The 27,897-nt window shown below is 41.7% G+C and overlaps 2 protein-coding genes across 4 annotated transcripts in view; one reads left to right on the top strand and one right to left on the bottom strand.

Annotated features, from left to right (window-relative positions):
• The window catches only part of dok6 (docking protein 6), a 56,566-nt gene extending 35,606 nt beyond the window's left edge, over positions 1-20,960 (top strand). Inside the window, exons 3-8 of the mRNA XM_079575826.1 lie at positions 486-600; positions 3,747-3,866; positions 6,900-7,089; positions 8,471-8,609; positions 10,515-10,620; positions 20,086-20,960. Of these exons, the coding sequence (XP_079431952.1) occupies positions 486-600; positions 3,747-3,866; positions 6,900-7,089; positions 8,471-8,609; positions 10,515-10,620; positions 20,086-20,261 (846 nt within the window). The 3' untranslated portion in view covers positions 20,262-20,960. The remainder of the gene's footprint in view (positions 1-485; positions 601-3,746; positions 3,867-6,899; positions 7,090-8,470; positions 8,610-10,514; positions 10,621-20,085) is intronic.
• A 1,874-nt stretch (positions 20,961-22,834) lies between these two features.
• Positions 22,835-27,747, bottom strand: cd226 (CD226 molecule). 3 transcript variants are annotated; one of them, XM_079575854.1, is made up of 6 exons: positions 27,637-27,747; positions 26,695-27,021; positions 25,925-26,308; positions 24,730-24,832; positions 24,596-24,653; positions 22,835-22,975 (listed from the first exon to the last, which is right to left on the bottom strand). In XM_079575854.1, the coding sequence occupies exons 1-6, from the start codon at positions 27,698-27,700 to the stop codon at positions 22,949-22,951; spliced, it is 963 nt and encodes a 320-aa protein (XP_079431980.1). In that variant the 5' UTR covers positions 27,701-27,747; the 3' UTR covers positions 22,835-22,948. The 3 variants fall into 3 exon arrangements, with proteins under 3 accessions (XP_079431980.1, XP_079431979.1, XP_079431981.1); XM_079575853.1 differs by lacking the exon at positions 22,835-22,975 and adding an exon at positions 23,727-23,863; XM_079575855.1 differs by lacking the exon at positions 22,835-22,975 and adding an exon at positions 23,727-23,898 and having other exon boundaries at positions 27,637-27,733.
• Between the last annotated feature and the right edge of the window lie 150 nt (positions 27,748-27,897).

The following is a 27,897-nucleotide window of genomic DNA, read 5'->3' as shown; positions in this document are numbered from 1 at the left end:
GCAAAATGATTTTCAAACTTTTCCTTTTATAATGTTATAGACAAATCTTCAATTTAACCTTGTCTGTTTTATGTCCATGTAGCTGATTAGCTGCATTGTGTTGTTAAACTCTTAATATTTGAATTTTTATGAAAAATGGATGTCATTTTACATCAGATTCAGACACGTGACAGATTGGGACTAGGAATAACATAAACAATAACAAACCTATTAGTATTTTGTCCACATGTAACACTGTAACACTACAGTACAAGTTATCTGTTTAGAGAAAATAATCTTCTGGTCGTCAATGTGTTTTGACGCAGAAGGAATTACAAAAAACCCTTTATAAGTAAATGGTACATAACTAGATCAAGTGCCTATTTCCCTGATACAATATGTAAATGCGGATTGCCTTTCTTTGCCTACACTTGCACATACACAGCCGTTCACCCCGCGCTGATCTCTGCTCTTTCCGACTAACGCTGCTGTCACTGCCTTCACAGATCACTGAGCTCCACAACATCAAAAACATCAGCCGCATGCCGCGAGAGACAAAGAAGCACGCCGTCGCCATCATCTTCTGCGACGATACCTCCAAGACGTTTGCTTGCGAGTCAGGTGCGTGTGCTTTTGCTCATAGACGGGAGATGCTCAGCTCTCTCCTCGTTTTGTATGCAGGAGGTGCGAGGGGCGAGCAGCGGAGGAGAAAAGTTTGGTAAGTAGCTGTTTTGTAAGAACCACAAGTGAAAGGTCAAAGCAGAGAAGACAAGCAGAAAGCTGAAGAGATCTGGAGTTTAGCCAAGTGCTGTTCATTTGCCGCTGTGTTAAGAAGTGGGAGGAATGGTATAAGTATTGATTTTGAAACTGCATGAAAAATATTGGACATAATTTGCACTGTATTTCTACCCAACTACGCAGTGTATAAAGGATTTAGGGTTTATTTTTTGCCAACAGAACCATATGGATACACTGACCTCCCAGAGTCCTTTACATCCAAACACCCCATACTTTAAACCTCTCATTCAGCCACTTCTCTGGTGCGAATTCACACTTATATAACCCGCTCTATAATCATACAAGCCATTTGTAGCATGTGCGAGACGGTCCTCTCTGCTTATGCTCCACACCAGTCATCATGAGAGAGCCGCACAATTGTTGTTGCAAGAAAAAAAAAGTCAAGTTCTCGGTGCGAGGCTGGGAAGGAGAATTCGATTTGGATTACAAATGTTACAAGAAATCTTATCTGCATCAGAAACTCATTTGGCGGGCATCCACTGTGGTCCACTATCGGCGTATTTTAAAAGAAGTAAGCCAGGAGAGCAAAGGCAAACCCTCCTCAACCATTTGGACACATGAAAAAGCAGACTTTAGGGAAATAAGCATTGGGATTTGTGTGCACCTGCTTATTTTGACGACAGAAATTTTGGGGGACTTTTCAACAGCAAATGTGACTTCCTATTTGTGGATTTAGTTTTTGCCAATATTGCAATGCGATGAACCCTACACTGATGAGCAAGCGGATGTTATGAGTCAATCTTTGCATTATCAAGGGGCGCAATGACTGAACATGAACCAATGAAAATGTGAAAGGGATCGCGTAACCACGGAGACCAAACTCCAGCCCGTCTCCTGTACAATTGTCACATTTTCTGTCACTCCTGCTCCCCATCCCTCCTCGCATCCTGTTCCGCGGTCCACCTACGCACTCGCAAACAACCTCCTCCCACCGTATTTCCTCTCCCCCATCACGGCTCACGCTGCCTTTGTGCTGGAGCCTGTTTGTTTAGCTGATATTCCACTCGCTGGCCTTAGAGGTGTGGGAGTTTAGAGCCACTTAAAGGCTAAGGGAACTCTGAATGAGAATGATTCAATCCTGGGACCTAAGCATGCAGAGCCAAGTCTACAGTGGTACAGCTCAGGAAGTTTATACCCCAGATTATTTTCTATGTTATTATACTGAAGACATGGAAAACGCTCAAATGATAGTTTTCATGATCATAAGTGAGAGTATAGGAACAGGATGCGCCCTCACCGATGGGGTAGGGTGAGACGCTCAGTAAATCAAAAGGAGCTCGGAGTAGAGCTGCTGCTCCTTCACATTGAGAGGAGCCGGCTGCGGCGGCTTGGGGGAAGCTCCAGGACAATATGTGTTTTAGCTGGTGCAGGAACGCCTTTGGACGCACCAGGGAGTGCTGGAGGAGATGAGCATGGAGCTGGATGTCTGGACATCTCCACTTCTGCCTCCGCAATCCATCCCGGATGATTTTTATTTGTAAAAGAAACGAAAAATGTAATCTCCCACACACTGTGAATCTTGCATTTTATTAACACAAAGTATTACATGTTGTTTTTCTGTCTGAGGTGGACATAGTGATACACAGTCAGTTTTTCTTTCTTTTGACTGCCTTTGATATTTGTTTCCCATATATATACTACATCCTACATAGATAAAGTAAATATATATATATTGATATATTGATGTTATGTGTATATATTATGTGTGCACTGATCTGGGTAGCTATGTCATGTGGCCTGTGTACCTTATTTTGGACACAGTCATCTTTGCGTAGTCGGCCACTCCCTTTTTAAGGTGGCTCCTCACCACTCTATAGCCCTTAAGCTGAAGAAGGCCTAGAGCCGACATTTCACCACCATACAAGCAGCTTCTTCATGTCTTCATTCATTGGACTTGTTATGCAATGTACACACCTGGATGTTTAAGTGGTGGGGAAAGTTTAAGGCCCACTGCTGTAATGTAGAACTTTCACCAAAGGCAAATAAATGTATTAGATAAGGATCTGACAGCAACATAACACAAAATAAAATAAGAGAAGTCTGAAAACTTTCTCAAGCCACTGTATGCACAATCCGTATCCACTTGTGCTGTGTTGGAATGCTTCAGGCGGCAACAGACCTTTCCCTCACCCTTCAAACTTTTATTGAGTTCTCCCGTCGGACAGCCAAGTTGATTTGACAAACAAGCTGTCTATTAGGGGGAGTGAAAATCCATCTCCGCCGATCAAAAACGGGTGTACGATGACAGAGGATTAATATAAAGGGAATCGTGCTGTCTTTGTGATGTGGTATACATGACTAGCTACTATAGCGCCAACCCCGGGCCTATTCCACAGAGTTTTTTCGAGTGAAAGAGCTTCGCGAAGATAAACAACTCCGCCGCTCAACTCATTTCATACTTCAGTAACTTTTAGCGGGAGCTTACAGAAGGCACGGGGAAATATGATTCATTGTAAACAGACGGGCTTAACAAAACAACACAACTTTTCAGCCACAACCGCAGACTGCTTAAATTGGCCAATAAACCGCGCGTCCCGTTTGTTTGATGGACAGAGTTGTACATCGCGATAAATGGTTGGCGAATGGTGAGTTTGATCCCCTGTGGTCCTCCATACTGATTGTATTGCACCCCCTGATATCCATGACATCTGTATTGATCTCTTTAATATCACGCTTGACGACATCGATTGAGCTCGGTTCACCAGGAAAAGCAGAGACCACCTAGCGTCCTGTGGTCTGTGGCTTGCTAACCTTGCCACCGCTTCTATCTTCACCGATCGATGCCATTGATCCCCTCCCTTGCAGCTACTGTTTGCTCATGTCCAGTACACGCGACTCTTCTTTATTGTGACACTTTATGGGCGGCTCATGCGCCACATGAGTCCTCTTTAAACAGCGGTAAAATGTTGACAGCTCATTTACGCGTGCAGATGTTTATCCGTTTTTTTTTTTTTTTTTTTTCCTCTCAGAGTTGGATGCAGAGGAGTGGTGCAAGCTCCTGTGCGTGGAGTGCCTGGGTTGCCGACTGAACGACATCAGCCTGGGAGAGCCTGACCTGTTAGCAGCGGGAGTACAGCGGGAACAGAGCGGTGAGTGCACAATTAGGCCCCCGTTAACACACAGCGATTCGGGGTCAATCTCTTTCAGGCTTCCCCGCCACTGAGCAGTTAGCACTCCATGTGTCGCCACCGCCAAACTCTCAGAGGGGCAGCCACCAGGAAAAAACACATGCTGTCCAGTGACACGGTGCTTATGTGGGACATTTCTGTCAATAACTGATGTGAGGCTCTGTTGTTACTGCAGGGGCTGTGTGTGTGTGTGTGTGTGTGTGTGTGTGCGTGTGCGTGTGCGTGTGTGTGTGTGTGTGTGTATGTGTATGTGTGTGCGTGTATGTGTGTGTGTGTGTGTGTCACAGGTCAGAGTCTGGCCGCGCTCTGTCCCAGTTCCTAATGAGAAGTGCTGTGCATCACTTGCTCCCCTCATAATGAAGCTTGTCACTGAGATGGATGAGATTATGACTCAAAAACCCATGTGAAAGAAACGCGCTCTGCCGCATATTCCACTCACAGGAAATGGAAAAAGGCAGCGGGAAAAGAGGCCAGACAGACGGCGAAGAGAGCAGTGTAATTCGTGAAGCCGAGATGGAAATCGAAAAATCAACAGGCCACAAAAAGTGGTTACAATTGTTAAAGGGCGACTCATTGAAAAGAGCAGCCATTTCATTTTTCTCCTCTGGTAAAGTCAACTCGAATTATGGGACAAACTTAGATTTATTTCTCATTTCACCTGCTGGGATTACTGTTGTGTCATTGCAATTTAACTGTGGGTCCACTAAACCGCTTGCCTAAGAACCGTAAGAATGGTATTAGCTATTGTCATGCAGTAATTTAGTTATTTGAAAAATATAATATGGTTTTAAAGTTTCAGCTTGTAAGCCCGCGGCAACATGTTTTTCATTTATTTTTTTATTAGTAGGTCTTCCAAAACAGCCGGGGCAGATAAGTGGACCCAGATGAGTTCATTTGAAGCTCCCTAATATACACCCCACCAGAGCATTGCTAATTACAACCACCACAGGCACATTATGAACTATGTGCTGCTGTAAGGTACACTGCTAAAGACACTGCCTCCATGCGCTATCTGGATGCATCAAACGTAATTAGTTGGACATATGTTTACTAAGGCTGCAGAATATGAGGGAAATGTGTGATATTTGAATATTCCAATGATATATTATTACTATATTTTACTAAACCATTTTAACACAGTACTCTACGTTCCGCAAAATAAAATGAATTAAGTGAAAAAACAACATGCCGTAAATCGCTGTCAAAAATACATATTCTCAATTCATATAGTGCTATTCCGTCCACATTAACCTGTTCATCATAAGGTTAGAGTTAGCGAAAACCTCATTTGAAAGTCAGTACCTTCTAGTTTCTAAAATTATGTTTAAGATCTGTGTGAGTGAAACACAACTCACATGGCCATTTGCCATCCTTAATCATAACCGTAAACCCCTGACCCGAGGTCAAGTACTCAAAGTGCATCAAGGAACCACTCCCAGTCACACTCCTGTTCATACACCAGTGTACGCAGACACTGGAGGCCATGAGTCTTGCCCAATGGCACAAGAACAGTGTGCTTTGAAAACCTCATCTCATGAACGTTTTTCACGTCAGTATCTTGTGGGGCATACCACAGGGCTCTATACTGGGACCTTTGCCGTTTAGTCTTTTTATTAATGATTTGCCACTTATCTGTCCTGGTGTAAATTTCCAACTTTATTTGGACGATGCTATTTTTTATGCACTCACCAAGCCACCGGAACCGTCAGCGGAGGTTTTTCTCCACTTGTATGGCTGTATCAATGTGTTTTTCTATTAAAAGACAAAATGTAGAGCAAAATTTTCAGATCAGTTTGCAAGACGAAACTATAAAATCGCAGGTTTTAAATACCTTGGATTGGTCCTCGACCCTTAATTTTAAATTTAACATTTAAAGAAAATCTCAAAAAAGTATACAAAGCAACCTGAATTGTTTCAAACTTATTAGTTGTGGAACTCATTACCCACTGAACTTAAAACCGTGACTGAGTTTAAAAATGTTCACTTCAGTCTTGGCTGAAATCGAAACAAGAATATACCCATTTGTAAATTTGTAAATAGCACTTTTTGTGTATTTGAATGATTTATACTGTGTGTGTGTATATAGGTAAGTTTTTAAGATGAAATATGACTGTAGAAAGTGTAGAATGGCCCAACCAGGGATTAAAATTAGCACTAGCTGTTCACTCTTTTTGCATATAATCAGTTGCAAGCTTGTTTGTACTGTGGTGAATTGCAAAAATCTTCATTGTACACTTCCAAACTCTTAGCAGAGAGCTGTTACTGCTACAGAATATTGACTGTAGACCTAACAATTAAAAATCCCCACAGCATTTATTGAGGTTAAGTTTTAGTTACTGGCCCAGCCCTATACATACAACTAATATTATTTGGTGATGCATTATGCAGCTCTGAATTTTCAGTGTGTCCTCCTCTTCTTCCCGACTTGTCTGTCTGCGTTAGCTTAAAAGTGAAGAGGCAGATTCCAGCCCTTGATGCCAGTCCAACTCTCTGCCTGGACGCCTTGTTAGTCGGACTTTAGGTAAATTAGTATTGAAGAAGTTTGGCTTCGGTTGACTTTGCAGCAGACAAAAGTTTCGGCCAGGAAAGTATTTGAAAGTTTGTTCAAGTAGATAAATCTTACAAGTGCCCCTTAATGATCTGGGTGAACAATACAGCTGTCTAATGTATGCAAAATACGGCAATTTGTACTAACGCTTAGCTCTCTATACCTGAATGTTTGTAAGATCTCCTCTCAATGCTATGAGCTATGCAATTCGACATTTTGTTTACTTCACTATCCTGACAAAGGCACTTCTCGGGCCTAAACTACGTGCTCTATTTACCACTGAATGCAAATGAGGAGAAGTGTTGTTTTTAAATGAACCCATCCCTTCCTCACCGCCATTGCTTCGACGTGACGAGCAAAGCAAATCCACGGAAGCCTGTTTTGGCATTTTGTTTCCGTTGTTACCCCGAGTTTTTAACAAGCTGCTGTTGTGCTGCTCTCCCCAGAACGCTTCAATGTTTACCTAATGCCCACCCCCAACTTGGATATCTACGGCGAGTGCACCATGCAGATCACCCACGAGAACATTTACCTGTGGGACATTCACAACCCGCGGCTAAAGCTGGTCATGTGGCCGCTGAGCTCGCTGCGGCGCTACGGGCGAGACTCCACCTGGTTCACCTTCGAGTCAGGGAGGTGCGTATCAAGCAATGACATGAGAGCGTCACATCCACTGTATTAAGTGACCATTTTTAAGAGGTACACTGAATATCCATCAGATCGGATTACAAATGGCTGCATTGAAACATTTTCTAATGTTAGTCTAGATCCTTTTTTTCCCCCTTAAAGGAACAGGCCACCGTTTTTCCACGCTGAGATGTGTTCTTACCTGAGCTTAGACGAGTTGATACGTACCTGTCTGGTGTTTGTGCGTGCCCGTGGAAGAGCGTGGTATCTTCCAACTTCACCCCCGTTTGGAGCTATCGGAAAATACTGGGAGAGGCCAAATGCTAGCAACATCTTTGGTCTTTTTCAGAGCGGACACACAAAGACCAGACAGGTACGCATCAACTCGTCTAAGCTCAGGTAAGAACATATCTCAGTATGAAAAATTGGTGGCCTGGTCCTTTAAGCCCCTCCTGCTGCTGCTAGAGACAGGCCAGGACCGACAACATAAATGTGTCACAAGATAAAAATAATTCCTCACATAAACAGCAATTGGCTTTTGTTATGTCAGGCTTACTTATGTCATGTGCTTCAAAGTTGGTCAGTCTTTAAAGGAACAGGCCACCGTTTTTCCATACTGAGATATGTTCTTACCTGAGGTTAGACAAGTTGATGAGTACCTGTCTGGTCTTCACGCGTGTGCTCAGTCATCCAAAAAGAGCGAAGATGGTGTTAGCATTTAGCCCCTCCCAGTATATTCCTATAGCGCCAAACAGGGTGAAGTTAGAAGCGACCAAGCTCTTCCACATTTCCTCTATTTAAATATGGTTACTTGAGTAGTTACACGATCCAAGTATAGTTACACAAAATTAAACATGTCGATTTTCTAAGCGGATTAAAAGGGGTACTATATTGTAAGGCGAAATAACACCTTAGGAGCACTTCGACATCCGCTCAGTAAAGTGAAGATATTACTGCATGCTATTGTGTTATTACGCCTTACAATATAGCACCCCTTTTAATCAGCTTAGAAAATCGACATGTTTAATTTTGTGTAACTTGGATCATGTAGCTACTCACGTAACTGTATTTAAATAGGGAAAACGTGGAAGAGCTTGGTTGCTTCTAACATCCCCCCCGTTTGGCCCCATAGAGGAGAGGAGGAGAGGCTAACAACATCTTCAGTCTTTTTGCATGTCTGAGTCCACGCATAAAGACCAGACAGGTACACATCAACTCGTCTAAGCTCAGGTAAGAACATATCTCAGTATGGAAAAACGGTGGCCTGTTCCTTTAAGACAGGATTTGGTCTTAGTTCAAACAGTTGATTGTGTGAGCTTGAGTCCTATTTGTAAACTTTCTGCTCTCCCCTGTGTGCTTCCCCACGCGCTCCTGTGTGTGTTTCTCCCAGGATGTGTGACACCGGGGAGGGGCTGTTCACGTTTCAGACCCGGGAGGGGGAGATGATCTACCAGAGGGTCCACTCCGCCACACTGGCCATCGCCCAGCAGCACGAGCGCATGATGGAGGAGCTGGAGAAGAGCTCGCAGGTACACAGCGTGCTCACTGGAACGTCTGTGCTGCTCGGAAGATTTGTAGCATTTTTGTTCTTTATGCTCAGGGATATATGCAACAAAATTCAGTTCTAAATGAGTAGTTTTCTATGTGTACCTTGAAAGATAATAAACTATCTATTCATCTTAAGCAGCAGATTATGATTCATTTTTAGCGTAATGATTTATATAGGCTCTACTGATGAAAAAGGCTACATGCTACAAAAAAGATGTTGATGAATGCAACACAACTATATTCAGAAAGAGCAATAGACCAAGCTTGTTTTCATTTTTCTCAAGTGCAAAAAAAAGAAAAGAAAATGGATTAACAACTTTCCAAATAAATCCAGATTTATTACCCCATTGATTATTCATAAAGGATGATCCCTGAAGATTAAACATGTGAAGAATGGGTTTCTATAAATGACACTAATTACTTTTAAATTGTGTGTTTTTCATTAAAGAAGGCAGCATTCCTCTCGGTATTATTTTTAGAATCTAATCTTTCCGGTAATACATCATCTTTTCACACATTAGACCTTGAGTTTTGCACACATTGGAAAACACCCTTCTCCCTCAGGCGTCACCGCTCAGCCCTCTCCTGAATTCTCTTGCCCCCAGTTGACACCATATTTTTGCCTCATTTGCTGCTATCCCTTTGTCCTTCCTTCCTTCTTTCCTCCCTACCTTCCATCCTTCCTTATTCTTCCTACCTACTCACTCTCAATCATGTATTCTTTACTTGTGTGGGTGCACTGAGCCGGCCTCCTACATGTGTTCTTCTAGCCTATGTTATTACCTACGTATTTACCATTTCTAGGAGGGCTACCATAGACACCATATGGTTTTATTTTGTTATGTTATTTGTGAGTCCATAGCAGCATACCTCCAGCTTTTTCGTTAGTAGTTAGTATTGATAAAGGGCTTTTTGTAAAACCTGCCGCTCGCTCATGACAATACTGCTACGTAATTGGTCTGATCCACATCGAGCTTTTCAGGATGGATTTTTTTGAGACTGAAAATTCAGATCTCAGGACAATCGAGCCTGTAGTGCAGGGTTTATAATTGAGATCTACAGATGCTTCCTGAAATGCATGAGATTCTTTTATTAGTTTAGCAACTACTGTAATGTTTCAGTTTTCTCTCAAATTAAAAAGCAAACTATTAAAACCTGATTAAATCACAAATAGGATTACAACTGAAACCTTTCTTCACCTCGTTCATTCTTTCCTCCCTTTCTTCCTTCCTTCCTCCCTTCTTTCGTTCTTTCTTTCTATCCATCCTTCCTCTCTTCTTACCATCCATCCATCCATCCTTCCTTCCTTCCTTCCTCCCTTCCTCCCTTCCTCCCTTCCTCCCTTCCTTCCTTCCTTCCTTCCTTCCTTCCTTCCTTCCTTCCTTCCTTCCTTCCTTCCTTCCTTCCTTCCTTCCTCCCATCCTCCCATCCTTCCTTCCTTCCTTCCTTCCTTCCTTCCTTCCTTCCTTCCTCCCTTCCCTCCTCCTGTCGTTTGTTTTATTTATTTATGTTGTTCCGCCGTGTGTTTGATGAGCCCCGACCATATGGCTCTGCACTTGGACCACTTCATTTTGGCGCCTTTCCAAGTGCATTATTTACCTTCCACTCTATAAATCAGATAAACACCTACATAAACTGACCATTCAACGTTTGCTGTGTAAAATATCAACGTCGTCATGGACTACACTTGTTTTAACACTATCATAGCAAACTCATCTTTTAATAGCATTTCATTCCATATTAATCCCGGTGTTAGTCACTGCAAACAAGCCAGATTTGAGACATAAGGTCCTAAGCCTGTTGTTTACTGCTCTTCCTGCCGTCGTGAATGAGTGACTCACAGTGACAATGTGTTAGACTGAGCAGCTCTTCTCTGTCTGTTTTAGATCCACTCCAGAGAGGTGCTCACCAAGTCCATCTCGCTGCCGCGCAGCGCCTACTGGCAGCACATCACGCGTCAGAACAGCGTGGGAGACCTCTACAGTTTCCAAGGTACAGACACGCACAGATTATCATACAGGCCGCTTGTCAGTAATGAAGCTCACAGCGAGTTGCACAAATACGCTCAAGGAAGGAGGATGTTATTTGCAGGAAAGCAGGCAGGCGTGTCAGCAATGCATTTTGGTACGCTTTATGGTCCCAGTTTAACACTTTGTAATTGATTAAGATGCACTGTAGCACTGTAAATCAGCTCTAAGAAACATCTTTTGTAACATTTTAGAATAAACAATATGGTATTGCATTGGGTCTAATGCAGGGGTGTCAAACTCATTTTGGCCGAAATTCAGCTCCCAAGGCGGGTCGGTGGCCACATATAATGGAGAAAATGTTTCCAATAAATGAATAATAATAAGCTGTGATTTGGTCAAAGCCCCAACTTCACTGTAGCTTCATTAATAACAACAGCTTACACTTATATATTATTATAAGTATTTTATTATATTATATTATTACACATATACGTATTGCACTTTACAAGCCTATGTCACGAGGTCCTGAAAGTACAGTAGTCATTATTCATTCACTCGGTGGTGGTAAGTTGCTATTGAAGCCACAGCCACCCTGGGGCAGACTGTCCATCTACCACATGGCTATATAATGTGTTGTTCATATCCTGAGCTCTTATTATGTCAGTGCCCTCTGCTGGACACGTGTGGAACTCTAGCCTTTTTTTTAAATTTAATGCCCCCTAGTGGCTGGAATGAGCATTCTAGTTATTCTTTAAAAATTCATAACTCCGCACAGGAATGGGCTAGAGAATTACTTTTTTTTTTTGACATACTCTGGAATGCATGCTCTACAGGCAGGGGCCGGATTAAATCATCTCGCGGGCAGGATTAGGCCCGCAGGCCGTATGTTTGACACCCCCAGTCTAATGTCACCTACCTAGGGACTGCAGATGGGAATTAGCATGTTTGCAATATTCTGTCCCTATTAAAAAAAACAAAAAAAAAAAACAATGTAGCCTTTATTTGTCAATCCACACCAGACCAGATTAAGAACAAGTAAACCTCAGCTGAGCTATAGTATTACAATGGTACAATGGTTCTCAACCCACCTTCAACCTGTCGCGAATGCTGCTACACAAATAAAAATATTATGTGAGGGTATGCCGAATCAATATCACTACCAAAAGACCAAATATAGACAATAGGTACAGTCCGTGATTCAACTCTATTCAAAAAACACTTAAAAAATTAATCTCCAGTTTCTATTTTTATCACTTTTATAATATTATAATTTGAACAGTTTTCATGTAGGATATCTGCTTATATTTATTGCTTTAACGTGCTTACATTATTGCTTATATTTATTGCCTGAACCGAGCGCATTTTCTTTAGTTTGGCAAAACCTAAATCTAAAAGCTTCTGGACTGGAGAGCAACAGTGTATTATCTCATTTGAAAGCTAAGATCTTCAAAAGTGATTGTAACTTTGCTGTTACATTGTCACAACATTTTTGTCGTTATGTTTTCGTCTCTTTTTTGTCTCTTTGTCGTGTTTTTGTTGGGTTTTTGTTACTTTTTCATTGCTTTTTCCATTGCGTTTTTGTTGCTTGCTTTTTTCGGTACGTTTTTTGTCACTTCTTTGTCACGTTTTTGTTGTTTTTGTCACTTTTCTGTTGCGTTTTCATCCTTGTTTGTGTCGCTATTTGGATGCTTTTTTTTTTTTAAGACGGTAGTTTGGGGTAAATGCCTTTTTCCCCAGTGCAGCCATTTTGGACCGGTCCTTTACAAAATATGCAATATAAACAATTCAAACGATGGATGAGCGGATATTTAAACATAAATCACCACGTTTATAATGCAGTGATGTTTCTGAGCACGAAGCGTGAGTGAAACCCACGCACAGTCCCACTTGCGGCTCACAGGTCATTATTTATAAAGCTAGTGTCTGAAAACTCCTCTAAACTTCCTGGCTTTCTTCTTCCTCTCCCAACTCCGCTCCTCATCCATCACCCTGGCACCTCGCGCTCCCCTCCCACTCCTATTGTGTGTGTGTCCGTCCCACCCCGAAACAAGCGCACTGTTACATTTCCTCCCATTTCCCATGAATAAATTGAATGCTTCGCTGTGTTGGAGGACGGGGAAAGGTCTCGTCACGGCGGCGGGGTGGGGGTGCGGGGTTGGTGGGGAGAGACAAGGTGATCCCGGCGACTGACAGGAGTTTAGGCACTGCTGTGGGACGGTGTCAGAGAGCGAACACAAGAGTTGTACAGAAAAGGAGTACAAACAGCGTAGACGTGTTTGCGTTTGACGAGAGGTTCAGAGAGAAAAGCGGCTCACCCTTTTGGAAAGTTTTTTTTTTTTTTTTTTTTTAGAAGGCTTAATATTTCAAGTGCCAGGAAAAGCGCGACCCAGCTTTCAAATCTGTTGTTATTTTTGGTAACTTTGTTATTAATACTCGCACTTCCCTGGGTTTTCAGTAGTTGTTCACGTCCTAGTGCAATGTTATATTTTCAGTGCTCAATTTTCTTTGAGTTCTTGTTATTGATCTCAATCTGGATAAAAAGGGAGTGATTTGTGTCAAGAAGTAACACCGGCATAACACTGTATTATCAATGTGTAAAAATATTCATGAATGTTTTTAGAATTTGGTGTTGTTTTTTAATGATATTTTCAAATTTCAAGCCAAGATAATTTTAAGAGCCACAATCGACTACTTTTATTCAAGCAGTTTTAAAGTGGACATATCATGCACAATTTAGTTTTTTGAGCTATAACCGCTGACTCGAGTGCATTTTCTCCATTTCAGCTTTACCTAAATCTAAAATGTTACAGCCTATAGGCCAGAGTAATGCCTCATTTGAAAGCAAAGACCCACAAAACTTGATCTAAAAGGATTTTTTCCTTGTGTTGCTGAGGCGTCGTCGTCACTTTTTCATCACATTTTTTTTTGTCACTTTTTCACTCTTTTGTAGTAGTAGTAGTAGTAGTAGCAGCATTAGCAGTAGTAGTAGTGGTAGTAGTACTAGATGCACTAAATGTAGTGGGGAAATTAATTTGCAGTGAGCAAAGAGTACACAGAGACAACAATGACCAATCGCTTTTCAGTTGCTCTTTTGTGGCTTTTTTGTTCCTTGTTCTGTTTCTCTTTTGTGTTTTTTTGCTGCATTTTAACTGTTTTTTTTTTGTCACTTGCCTTTTTGTGGCTTTTTCATCACATTTTCATCACTTTTTCGTCACTTTTTTGTTGTGTTTTTGGCTTTTTTGTCCTCATTTTCGTCTCATTTTTGTCTCTATTTTGACACTTTCAAAAAGCTTCTAGGTTTGGGTAAAGCCAAACTGGAGAAAATGTGCTCGGTTCAGGTAGGGTTTAAGAGGTTAAACCATGTTTTAACCATATTCCCTCATCAAAGACATACCTTGAGTAATATTTCACTACATTCAGTAGTAATCCCCGGGCAAAGCTGTTAAATTTCTTTTCTTCCTCTATGGTGTCAGCGCTTCCCTTGTACTTCCTGGATACAATTGCGTCATTGTTGTGTCCTCCCCATTATTAAAGCTCTGAGTTGTTTAGCGCTAAATGTGTCTTTATCACGCCATGCTGAAGCTGTAAACCGTGCTGTAAATCGTAACAGCAACAAAGTTATTCCTATGGCTGCCAGCAGGAGGAGCCCCACTCAAAGTCTCTCATTTCTAGCTCCATCATTTCAGACATCCTTTCAAATTATTTAGTGTAAAATACCAATGCTGAGACGTCCAAAATAATGTTTCAAGGTCTATTTTTATGTATGATAAGTCCACTTAGGCTAATCCTTTTCCCTTCATTTATTCTACTTCTGAAGCGCTCCAGTGTATTTACTGGGTTTTGTTGCATCACAGAGAGAACACAAGACTGTCCTCCGCATTTTCAAACCCACAATCCATCTCCAGACCCATTCTGAGCCGTTTTATAATATCATTCCAGCTACTGTTTGCCAGTATTTGGAAAGCATGGTTTGAGACAGAAGGGCCAGTTTGTTTCTGTATCAGGTCAATTTTAATGTATCCTCACATTTCTATAATTGTTTTTGTTTTTTCACTTTGGGCTACATTGAATTATTGTGAATGGCTGTTATTACGTGAGGTATGAAGAAGCGAAATCAGATTTTTGGCCCTGATGCCTCGCTGCATGCACGATGAATATCCAATCAGCACAGTCAATTTGCTGAGTCATGCTCGGGTTGCGTTCAAATACCCCGTGGGTCCGCAGGGATAATTACAGCGCACGCGTCCCTGTCCCGCTGCGGTTTATTCACCTATACTTGTGTTTCCCCCTTCTCTTCTGTTAATGCGAGATTTGGCATCGAGCGCTGCCTTCGTATCAGCTCCTGCTTGTCTGGATCAGAAACATCCCAAGTGCCTTGTTGGACCAAAATGCAGCAATTAAAGATTCAAAACAGTGAAAAGTGTTTAAAGAGGGGAATCTGAGGAGTAATTTTGCAGAGTCAGTGTGATCAGCCAAAAATTAAAAAGTTCAACATTTCATAAACAAAAGAGTAAATAGCTGCCAATGTCTCATTTTAGCCAGCTACAGAAAAAGAGGAGATGAAAGGGAGAAATGTAGCCATGTACTGTTTTGTTTGGGGTTTTAAAGATTGTAGATGACTTATTTCAAGTACGAACATGTCAGGAACAATTTGAGCTATAATGCATTGACCTTGGATCTCGAGGGCATTATACTTGACTGAACTTAATGATTCCCAGAAATAAAAAGTAGAGAATTTTATTTGTGTAGCGCTTTCCACTAATGTCTGTTTAGGCTTTCAGTCGTACAGGAGTTTCCTCACAAGGGACACCCCCAGGGTTGCCATGTCTTGGCAGCCAAACCCACCCAAAAATATCTGAAAAACGACTTACGGCACAGCTAGAATTTTCCGTATTGTTTACTAGTTAACCAAGCCTATGTGCTCCTATGATGATGAGAAACCGCCCCTTTCACCCTCGAGGAGCCTTAGGTTTGAGATTTTGTGTTTCGAACAAAAAAATAGCCCATTTTACATTGAAAAGAACAAGGCAAAAAAACTTGGACATTTTTTTTCACCCGCAAAATGGCTTAAAAAGCCACTGGCAACCCTTGTCACCCCATAATCAGTGGTATGCTACTGTATGTAGCCACAGCTGCCTTGGGCTTGACTGACAGAAGCACGGCTGTATCAGTCCGCGCCATTGCGCCCTCCAGCCACCACACACTCACTCACCTGCCTTTCAAACAAGCTTCCTGGTGTTCCCACACTTCTCCATCCCGGTTCTAACAAGTCCAACCTGCTCAGCTGCCAAGATCAGACGAGATCTGGCATTCACGAGGTGGTATGGCCACTTTGTGATAAGCACTTTTAAAACACCACGGTCCGCTCTGACTGTTCCAGGTTCTGCAAAGCTTTATGCATTTTCACATACGAGGTCTGTATTTTTCTCCTGTATGAAGCGTCGAGACATTTATATTGGCTATTGAATTTGTACTATTATAGGGAAAGTGTACCACAAACGAGGCCAGTGATTGTTGCTGTTCAACTGCCCTGGGCCTCTTTTGTGCGGGACATATTTTGTTTACCCATATTTTAAACGGTTGAATGTGCCTTTTCCTTTTCAGTCGCTGTGTGAGGCAAGACACACACTGGACGTCAGCATTGTTGCGTCATTTTTCACGAAGGGCAACCACCATTTTCTAGCCGTTACAATGGCACTATTCAGCCACCTGTACTTGTGACGACACACGTGGGCAGTCTATTGTGAACGGAGAAAGAAGGAGGACACAAGTAATATCAGACATCGGAGGGAAGAAACTGGGCAACAATGCTGACGCTGCCATCACATATTCTGTAATTGTATTATCTTTGTGTCTATGTCGTTCCGTGGGGCTCATGAATTTAGATGAAGTATGAAAGTAAACGAACGACTACTGTCACAAAAGTGTTGCATCGGAAACAGTTTTGCGAAGATTGATGGGACAGCTTAACAAAGATAAACATTTGCTTAATTCATTCGTCGTCAGATTGCCTGGTCTAACTTTTGAGAGGAGCCTGAAATATGATCTGCTAAACTAATTTAAGAAGAATAGCATTTCAGTTTTTAGATGTGCAAGTGCGTTACCTTTTATTCGCCCTTTTGTAAACCACAATCCTCTTTATATTTCTACATCGCTGAGGTTAGCCAAATCACACGGTGTGAACTCGTGCCAAATTGTCCATGGGAACAGCCAAATGGGACTTAATATTCCTCGGTTGCCTCCACATTCCCTCTTGTGTTATCTTCGGGGACTATTTAAACACTTGATTTTGATGTCAGTGCAGCAGGTTGTGTGTATAAATATAGCAGTCACCATTTGCCCCTTGGCTGTCAGACTTGTCGGGTCTCTTGCTCAGCTCCTATAAGAAAATGCTGGACATGACGCTTCTCCCTCTCTCCCTCTCTCTCTCGCTGTCAGCACTGGGCCGCCCGCCTCTGATTTCCCTCCCGCCCAAATGGGTTCTGGTTGGCGAGAGGGATCGTCTTGGCAAAGATGTGAAAAGGTTCTGCCCGGCTGCGCATCAGTTGTTTTAGCAATCTATTAGGTGCAAAGGGGAGGAGAGAGGGGAAAAAAAGAAGTTCCCCCTCCCTTGTTTTAAACAGTTTTATGGATTTGGAAATCTCTAAAACTCCATTGCAGCTCATCAATTGAATGATCGCAATCAGCCAATCACAGTGGCCTCAATTATTTAAGGAAATGTCTACAGAACGAAATATCATTGCGTCTCTATCGCAGTTGAGCCATCCGTCGTCTCTCAAGTGTAATAAATGCTCCTGGACATGGTTAAACCTGCATCATCTAATGTCTGGAAAGTATACTCGCAATTGCAATACATGAGCGTTCCTCTATTGTCTTCATGAAGAGGTCAGTGATGACTCACCTGTTTTGGCGCTCCTGTCCTCTGGTCTTACTCACTCCGGAGCCGCCTTTGTGTCTCTCAGCCTCTTTTCTGTCTCTCTGTGTGACACTGATTGCCACTTCAGCCAGGGTCATTTTTGCTTTTTACTTGGTCCTCGTGGCCTTTTTCCATCCTCCTTGGTCACAGGTTAAAATAAGCCATTGGTAGTATATTTAAGCATGTATTTCTATTTTTAATCTTCATTATCTTTTGAACATATTGATGGAAAAATGTCAACACAATCATCTGAATTATAACTGTGCTATTAAAGGAATAGGCCACCGTTTTTACATACGGAGCATAAACAGTGCAGACATGGTGACAGGCACATTAAAGCAGGACTTAGTAACTTGTTTCCCTTAATAAATCCTTTTCGTAGTCCCTCTGGGGGTAATACAAGTGTTGATGGGATGATTGGGGGGTCTTTCATCTCACCCTGGTGTCTCTGGCCAGAAAACCACAATTGCAACTTGACTGCCACCGGGTCGGAGCCACCAATACACACTAATGGAATCACGAAGAAGAAGCTAACAGGCTAACGGGCAAAGCTAACTGCGGCCTAGCGCCACTTAAACAGTATTTACAGCCACGTTTGAGTGAAAACAATTATTTCCATTGTGTAATTGAATGTACAATATCCCTCTCTCACGGACAATTAATGAGAATAAAAATCTCAACTTGCTACAATACCTGCAGTTGCGCTTATGGCCTCTAGGGGCATGAGTTACTTAGCACTGCTTTAACACAAAACATTTCCATTTTACTCCGTACTCCAAACTCCACTCCAAATTTCATGCTGTTTTAAGACTCCAAGATTGTTATAATCCGGATTCAGTTGTAGTTTTATTACACTGCTGCTGCTTTGCATCTTTGATTTGTCATTTACTCTTCTCATAATCAATGATTTGCCTTGACATCCCCCTAAAGCTTCATCGCTCCTTGTGTATTCTTCTATGTTTTTGGCTAATTCTTAAAATCATGAAACTAAGTATGCCCTAAACAGGTGCTAATACCATCACACTGTATCTTATGACGTAGCACTGGAACTAGAAAAATAAATACAAATCCACAAAATATATCATCATGTTTTACTCACAACAGCTATAGAACAGATTCTTACCCAGGCTTTAAGCTCCAGTTGTGAGCTCTTTAGGGCTGAGCATTAAATCAATGACTGTCCTTGTGCACAGATTAGCCGAAACTGCCAGCGCTCGTCCGATATAACGTCCAGAGCAGAAATAAATGTTTGCCAAGGACAACTATTGCTGAAGGAGCAGCCGGGTCTGTCTATACAACACTGCTCCCTGGAAACAAATTCAGATTTTAATGTGTTAATCAAGATTCAATTAACCTCTGAAGGCCACTGCTTTGAGGAGTGGCCTTCAGAGGTTTTGACATGTGGAGCTCGTGTATGTGCACAGTGCAGTACAGTAGTACTTAAACTTGATTACAGCTTTGTTTCTGGTCTTTATTTTTGCACCTCCTGAAATATTGATCAGTGGCCACTTCCTCCTTGTTCAGCGCATGATCAGCAGCATCTAGTCACTCTATCCCCGGCCCGGCCCCGAGCGGCATCCTCATATATTATTAATATGCTCACAGTAGTAAAGCACAGCCCTGCGTCCAAAAAGGTCCCTTACTCCCTAAAGAAAGTGAACATAGACCGTATAAGGTGACAAAAGGAATACTTAGCTTTAAAACAAGTGGAGACAGTGTTTTTATCTTTGCCTCATACGAGAATGTCCAATAGGTTTACTTTGTAGCTAATTGAATCAAAAGTTACTTCTTTTGAGCTATTACTCAATGATAATACTTGTTACTTATTGTCCAAAGTCATGGACATAAAAGCAACAGTAAACACACAATGTTCTATAGGCCACTACTGCTGGTTTTAAGCATTCTCCATGAGGTGTGAAAAATGCATAACATATTTGCAGTTCATCTTGAAATGTAAAGCATATTGTGAGGTTTGAGAAAGTTATGAAGTACTTGTACACAGTCTCTTGGAGGAAAGGGTTGGGAATGTGAATCTCTGTTTGGAAAAGTACATGTATGTTCAAATGGGATCAATTTTAATACTGCTTTTCTGTCCGAAGCTTTGATTTACCGACATATATCCACTCCTGTAACAGTGTGTGTGTGTGTGTGTGTGTAAATAATAATAATAATAATAACAATACATTTTATTTATATTGCACTTTACATTGAAAAGAAACCTCAAAGTGCAACAACAGGTGAATAAAATCAGATAAAAACAAAATTTAAAACAAAATGATGTTCATAATCAAAGGCTCTGCACCCATGTTTATCTATTAGTGGAATGGTATTTATTTTGTCCTCCTCCAGGATATTGTACTTTAGTGAGAAAATACTATTCATCTAATTACACATAACATGTTATTTCTATGTAAGCTTGTGGAAGGCTGTATGTGGACCAGGCCTATTGTAACTAAGCAACAGATGGAAGAGTATGCGCTGGGCCTTACAATGCCATAGCACTGTGCATTTTACCAGCGGCAAACAAATGGACAATATCCTTGTGTAACATTTTCATCTCTGTCTTCTCAGGAAACGGCCTGTCTCTGACTTTCATCCCTCGCGCACAGACCTTCCCCAGTTTTCTGTCGGACGAGCACGAGCAGGACGAGGAGGACGAGGAGCACGAGGACAGCCCGCTCCAGGAAGAAGCACCAACGCCCTCTAGTGGCTGTGCGACGAGTTGCAGCCTGAGACCAGTTCAATGACGGCACCAAAAACACGGACTGATTTGTAAACCAGCCACTGTAGACAACCTGTAGAAATCTGTATAGTGACACATGTAAGATAGGATTTCCCAGTGCTCCTTAAAAAAAAAAAAAAGACATTAGTGTCAACTGTAGACAATGGAAAGGCTTTTAGAAGTGGGACATATTGTCTTATTTGTGACCTCAGCAACGGAAAATTGCACCAAAATGTTTTTGTAGTTGCGCATTTTAAATAGATTTCCCACGATTCATTAAAATTGACACACAGAGTGATTGATGATCGGACATATGGCTGATATTAGTAAAGTACAGCCTCAGCACTCAGAGGAACACCGTACTTCTGACAAACAATGTTTAGTCTCTAGAATATGTAAAGTTTAGCAACAAGCCGACACACTATTAATTACTTCAATGACATTGATAGATTAGCTAAATAAGCTGTAAGTCCTCTGTAGCCTGCATTCAAGGTAGGGAACGTGGTTTCCCTGAAGTTGCCAATTACTTAAAGCCACACTGCGGATTACACTGTATGTTGCTATGTCACAAGATCAGCTGATAAAATGTGCTCTTAATGTTCAGCCAGACACCAACAATCCTATATATCTGCTGCGGGATATCAAAAATAAAGCATTAGAGAACCCAATGCTCCGTGGAGGTGAGCTGAAGTTGTGGGTCAGGTCTCAGGAGAGGCGAGCCCACTCACGGCACAGAGGGATTTCCCTCAGTCGTGAGGAAATGGATTGGGTGAAAGATTCTGCAGTGTGGCTTTGAGTGCATTTGAAAATAAAAGCTGGCAGTTGTTTATTCACACGAAAGCGGTCCTAAGATAGATAAAACACAAACATAACAAGGGAGAGAATTTAAATATAAATGATATTTGACTTACAGACACCCACACATTGGAGATAAGTAACCATTATGTATTTTCCCTAAAGGGCAGTGTCCTGAGACGATTGTCGGCACCTCATATGTTATTTATATTTTAAGTCTTAATATTTAGAAGCCATTTTACCTTCATTTATGATAAATTATGTTGCCACACCTGTGTTTCAGTAAGAAGTGCCTTCCAACACCAAACCTTTGTTGTGGACTGTAGACTTAGCCCTGCAACCTCAAAACAGAAACCCAGCTACGAAATGCCTCATTTGAAATATGGTTTTTGCTTTTCGTTACTGACTGGAGACACATTCCTGTCTTATGTGGTAAAAATCTGTTCACAAAACGGATGACAATCATTGATGATATGTATTTAATTTATTTAAACGTGTGTCTGTGTTTTTGTCTTTGTTACTGAACCTCGTAGCACTTAAGAGAAGCTCAGTTTCTGCTAGAACTTTTTTCACTTTATTTTTGTGTTGCATCATTTTAAACCATACTCTGTTTGTCCACATTAACTTAATTTAGTATTTATGTATTTGCTATGTAAAAAGGTTTACCTGCACTATTTCTCGTGTTGTGTCCCTTTACAATGTGAGTCATTTATTTTCATAGGTTTCATTGGAGCCTGCCCTTATACTTTCGACTTGTGACGCATTTACTTACATCTTACATGTTAAAGTACATATGACAGGTTTTCATGACTTTCTAAATACTGCATATGCTTGATGGGAATCGCCTGTAGTAAAAGAAGTGAAGTGAAGCAAAAGACGAAAAGAAAACCAATCACATACTCCAAGGACTGACACGTCCTTAGCCACATGAAAGTAAAATTGTTAACGTCTAAAAAACAAAACAAAACAGAAAACTTGGTATAAGTCTTCAGAAAAAAATGACATTAACTTGTTTTTAAAAGCAAATATATTGGGTGATGACTTTTTGCACAATCATTTATGATATATTAAAAAGGAAAATGCTTTTGTTTTTTGATGTAGAGCAGGGGTAGGCAACGTCAGTTTTGAGAGAACATTTATTAATAAATTAGAGACCAAATATGAGACAAAGCACTCTAAAATGTAGAAATACTGTCAATATTTTCACATTTCCCAGCAAAACATCCCATAGGTTATACATGATTTGCAAAACTTATATTGGTAGAAAAAAATGGCCTTGACATTTTAGCAATGAAGAAAATCATCCCTCCACCAAACAAACTTGCCTACCCCTGATGAAGATGGAACTACCAAATATACCACAGTAAACCTGTTTTCTCATTTCAGCCCTGTAGCGTGCTTACTCAATCTGAACATATTCTGGAATAACCTCAAATGTTCAGATCTTGGTTTGCCTAAAACTCATAGGGCCAGATTGTGGTTATTGAAGCTCACAAGTTCTTAGCCAAAGTCTAAATCTACTGGAATCTGACTGGTATTAAGACCTGGTGGTAACGACCTGTCATATGCACTTTATGCACCATGATGTTTAGTTACCCTTTATTGTATCCACTGGTATGTGTCAACACCTTTTATGTCTGTTCGAGAGTAGGACTGCAGTTTTCACTAAATGTACATAATGTTTTTGATGACCATGTAATAAATTGAATGTCCATGCATTGCATTTGTGAAGCTTTGATTTGACTGCAATGTGGTTTTCACAGTTCACCCGCAGACTGCAGGAAATAACACTGGGTTTAGCATCTTTATTTTGCATTGTACCATTCAGTTTCACAATTGCTTATCACAACAAAAAAAAAGAAAAAAGTTGCACACATTGTCTCATAATAATCAACAATTCAGTCCGTATCTGCTTGGTCACTTCCTCTGCGACCGCCTCCATTTCTACAAACATAATTTACATTACACTCCAGCATTAGAAACGAAAAGAGTGTGTGAAATAAAACAGTTTGGGGGTAAACAAAGCACAGGAATGGCTAATTAAGAGTGTTGCTTTCATAATGAGTGGAATGCAGCCATCCCAGACAGAGTGCCTTCTGGGAAATGCGGTTCTCTGCAGCGCTGCGTTTCTGTTTCCGTTATATGATTAGACAGACTGCCATTGTGGTGCTTTGAATAGGAAAACCAGGAGGGACAGGAGTAAAAAGGAGCGCAATTACACCAGCTTTTGTCCCCGTATTTTTGCTGGAGGGTTAGGGAAGTGAAAAGAGTGATTACACAGGCTTTTGTCAAGTCTTTTTTAGCCCAACGGTGACTGTCAAATACCGTTGTACTCTCCAAAAACAATGGCTTCCTCAACAGTTATTATGAAGACCGTGGTTTAGTTAGAAAGGTGCAGGTTTGGACCCAAACAAAGGGTAGCTTTAGTTGTTAACACCGAAATGAAATCACAACATGAAGAGCCATCAGCACATTTAAATATCAGAGAAAATGAAAAAATAGGCTTATATAGTTCAGTTCAAGCAGGAAAGTGCATATTGTACAGAATCACTGCTGCATATTATGAGGAATCGCAAATCAGTCAATGAAAAATATTGCTTTCAGACACTTATTCAATGTGTTAATGCGCTCTATAGACTGACTGAAATAATAAACAAGTCATGAACAGTTACATTTTTAAAAACTATATCAACTATATTTACATGTGTACAATAGCACTACACAAAGTACTGCTGTTTTAAGCGGTCACAAGTACGACACTTGTGCTCTCGGACATACTGCAGGTTGGCGTACACCGGGCACTGCCTCGTATGTCTGGGCATCTTTGCTCGTCTGGGACACACAGAGATGTTCTCATAGAAATTGGGCTGTGAACGTGGTGGGACAGGGTTAGTGTTTCAAGGGTTAAGGAGAGGGATTTGCAGCTTTGCAGAATGTAGCAACAAGTGTAAAAGATATACAGCTGTACTATTCAATATTACATATTATAAAAGGTAAGACGTTTTTGATTTCTGTAAAATACAACATCCTGACTTGGCCAGGAATGTCAACTGTATCATATGTCAACTGTGAAAGGACCAGAGGTGGGGCAGCGATATTTACAAGAGAAATGTCACTTTACATGTTGAGGACTAACTGTGTGTTAAGGTTGTATACATACACAAATAATATGTGAAAACTCTTATTTTTCAAAAAGAATATACCATAATATTGACTAAGATCAACAAATCAAGGTACTATAAACAAAACCTTTAGATTGTTTTCATTATGTTGAAAAAATGTCCAGGTAATATTCATATAAATTGTCTAAACTAGTTTTCCAGCATTTCTGTGACAGTGACCCTACAAGTTGTGTCTATAAACTCATCCCTGTTAAGAACTGGGAATGTGTTCACTGCCTTGTAAGGGCTGAATACAGTATATCCAGCATTTACTTTGCTACATCCTGAAAAGCTGCACAATTATATGACACAAGGTACAGTAAATATTTAGAGAAAGTGAGCATTACTGGAGGGAAAAGTAATTAAAGTTCAATTAATAACGCTCGGACATGACCAGTCTCACCTGTCTGTGTGACGGATATAGTTTTTTCACTCTGTACTCTATTCGTTTGTTTCTGTTCCTAAAACACAAGAGATACAATCTTGAAAAGGAAACAAACAATTGAAAACAAACATGTTATTAAGGTCAGCGTCTACCTGTGTCTGACAACTACAATAATGATGGCGATCAGGAGTAGCAGGCCAGCGATCCCTGCACCACAGTAGATATAGAACATGTACATGGACAGGCTGATGCCTCCTGGAAAAGACAAAACAGAAGCAGATGCTGGTTAAAAGTGTGTAGAAAAAGAGAGAATAAAAGGAAACAGCAGACTGACACCTGCAGAACAGTGCTACAGTTCACAGGAAGCCGCGGTTCTGCAGGTGTGAACCATATGTGATGGCTGATATACAGGGATTGTGCTTTGAGCGCTCAACTGTAGCTCAACAGTTGATCAACTATGGTATGGTAAATGGTATTTCTTTCTCTTAAAGGGGGGGTATTATGCTTTTTCAAGCTTTATATCATGTTATTATGTCATTCCCTCATTAAAAAACATGTCTGAAGTGTTGCCTTGGCACATTCACATATTTTTGAGTAATCTGTAAAAACTCTGATGGCAGCCATTTTAGGGATAGGTTTGCCTGATTCCTCCTAGGAACGCCCCCACCTCCTGGAGACGCCTCCGAGCTTTCGTCACCAGCCGAGTAACCAACCACTGCTCCTCAGCAGAACCCCCTCCCCACTGATGCCACAGACAGCGTGTGGAGGGGGCGTGTCGGAAAGGGTCAGAGGTTCTTAAAGAGACAGAGGCCTATTTCAAGACATTCGCTACAGCCATTTTGAGAGAGCAATTTTAGACAAGGCAGTTATTCTAATTTACTGCATTTACAGACCAACAGAAGGTTGCATCATCATTGTAGTGTGCTATAGACTGGTGCTGTGTGATTGAAAAAAGCATAATACCCCCTCTTTAACAAAACTATATGGATAGTGATACAATCCTTCTCTGCATTTCTGGCTTTCGTTGGTTTGGTCCGTACATGGGGCAGAAGCCACTAAACATGACGCACTGTATTGTTTTGTATCCAAGTTTACAAGCACACATTCATGTCAGTGTACACAGACACTGCCTGTTTGCACTGGGGTGGAACCACTAACCATCGACATAACGGACACCGAGTCCACTGCTACTACAAAATCTGACATTCTGAAAGTAAGAAGAATGTGCCATTACTGTGACTTCTGCTAGTACTGTTGTAAAACCTCCCTTGGCACACTGGCCTATTTGGAGACAAAAGTGGTGACAGTGTAGGTTTTGTGGTGCCGTGTGGTTGCAGGCTTCCACACCTGGCTCTGACACAGACAGCGTCATGGTGGTGCTGTGGGTTCCAGTCTCGGTGTGGAAGGTGCAGCGATAAAAGCCGCTGTCCTCCTGCTGCACCTGGAGCAGCTGCAGACTGACGTCCAGGGAGTGGTCACAGCTGAAAGTGCCGCGCTCGCTGTAGTCCTCACTGAGCAGAGCCGCGTCCAGCGACTTACACACCCCGATGATGGCCCAGGATCGGCCCGACTCCAGCCTCTCCATGATCACCTGGTACACCGTCACGTTGGGCAGCCCAGTGCAGCTGAGGGTCAGGTTCTCATTCAGCACTGCCGCCACCTCCAGACCGACCTCCTGTGGCTCAGGGGTGGGTAACTCAACATCCTCTTCATCTGATGCTGGAGGTTCATCTGACAAACACAACACGACAGCACACAGGAAACTGGATGAAAAAAAACTGAAAACAAAGGCTGTGAGATGAAAGTGTGGAAATAAAATCTTCTTCTATTTGACAAGTGGCAGTTACATTTTCCACTACAGTGAGCCCACGCAACGCACTGTATGGGACATCTGAGTAACAATTCTAAATAAACATAACCTACACACACAATTTAGTGAATACATATGTGTACTTTTAAACAAAGTCTCAAGGCCAGATTAATGCGGCAGGTTGCATTCAGAGCTCAAAAGCTAGACGACAAGCTTGTGTTGAAACTTTACAGTTACGAAAATCTGAAAAAGATGGCTTGGGTAATATTATTTCAATAAATAAGTGTCCACAGAGTGTGTGACTTACCCAGGTCCTCCACCTGGATGCTGGTGGTCCACGGGCCCTGGGGGAAGGTCTGCACGGAGCAGTGATACAGACCGATGTCCTGATGGGTGACGTTCCTCAAAGCGATGCTGCCGTCCAGAGCACTCCTCCTCAGAAACTCCACTCTCTCCCTGTACTGATGTGGGAAGGACGTGCCCAGCTCCGGGTGTAACACAGCGATGGGCTCCTTGTCTGGGGCTTTGGTCCAGGACACCAGACTGAGGCTGCCGTTCCAGGGACACACACAGTCCAGGACCATGCCCTCCTCCAGAGCTGAGGTGGCCACCTGCTCCTTCTGCAAAACAGTCTCTGCACACAGAACGTGGGACATTAAAGGTGAAGTCAGGTAAAGCTGCTGCTGTCACGAGTACTGAAAACAAAATAGGACTACAAATACAATCGTTACTACATTGTTATTTGTTGCGGTTACAATTTTGTTCATTAATATCCTTAAAGCTTTTTTATGTAAATGTACCATAATAAAACAGATTTTCCACTACTTACGCTGAACATTCAAGTCATTAGCTGTGAATTGCACCTGTGAAAAGTGGCTCATGACGGAGCTGTTTATAAAGAGCTCTGCACGATTAGCACTTCCACAGATCGCTGTTTGTCTCCAGGGAAATGGTAATGAGCCCAACACCACTGACAATAGCTACTGATCAAGCTCACGCGTTTTCCAAAGCTTCTCATCCAAACTAAATTGTAAGCAATTTTCAAGTCGGACGATATTCTCAGTGGAACAGAGATTTTGAATATTAAACTATCTGAAAAGTCTAAGACAAGTTGCTGATTTTGTTGAGCAAGATGAAAAGTGAATGACAACAACAGTCTGAGAAAGTTTACTATACAATTGTTATGACATGTTCAATCTCGGGTATTTAACATAGGCAATTATTTAAGTCATATATTTGGCGTACATACCTTTAACAATGGGGAGAAAGAGGAGTACCACGAAGTACCAGTGATCCTTTTTCACAGCTCCCATCTTGCCCCACAGAGGGAGAGTAATGAAAGCAGCATTGATGTGACAAGTCAGGGGGCAAGTGAGACGCACTTCCTGCCTGCGCTCTGGATACAGACGGGCCCTCGAGTGACTGCAGAGCACTTGATGCTACGGGATAAAGTTCACACTGGCAACTAGATTGATAGGTCCTCGTTTTTACAGAGTTTTGTTGAAATAAG

This window comes from Gobius niger, assembly GCF_951799975.1.
Source record: "Gobius niger genome assembly, chromosome: 18".
Lineage (NCBI taxonomy): Eukaryota > Metazoa > Chordata > Actinopteri > Gobiiformes > Gobiidae > Gobius > Gobius niger.
The sequence above is the reverse complement of the archived record's forward strand: the minus strand, read 5'-3'. Positions and strand labels throughout refer to the sequence as shown.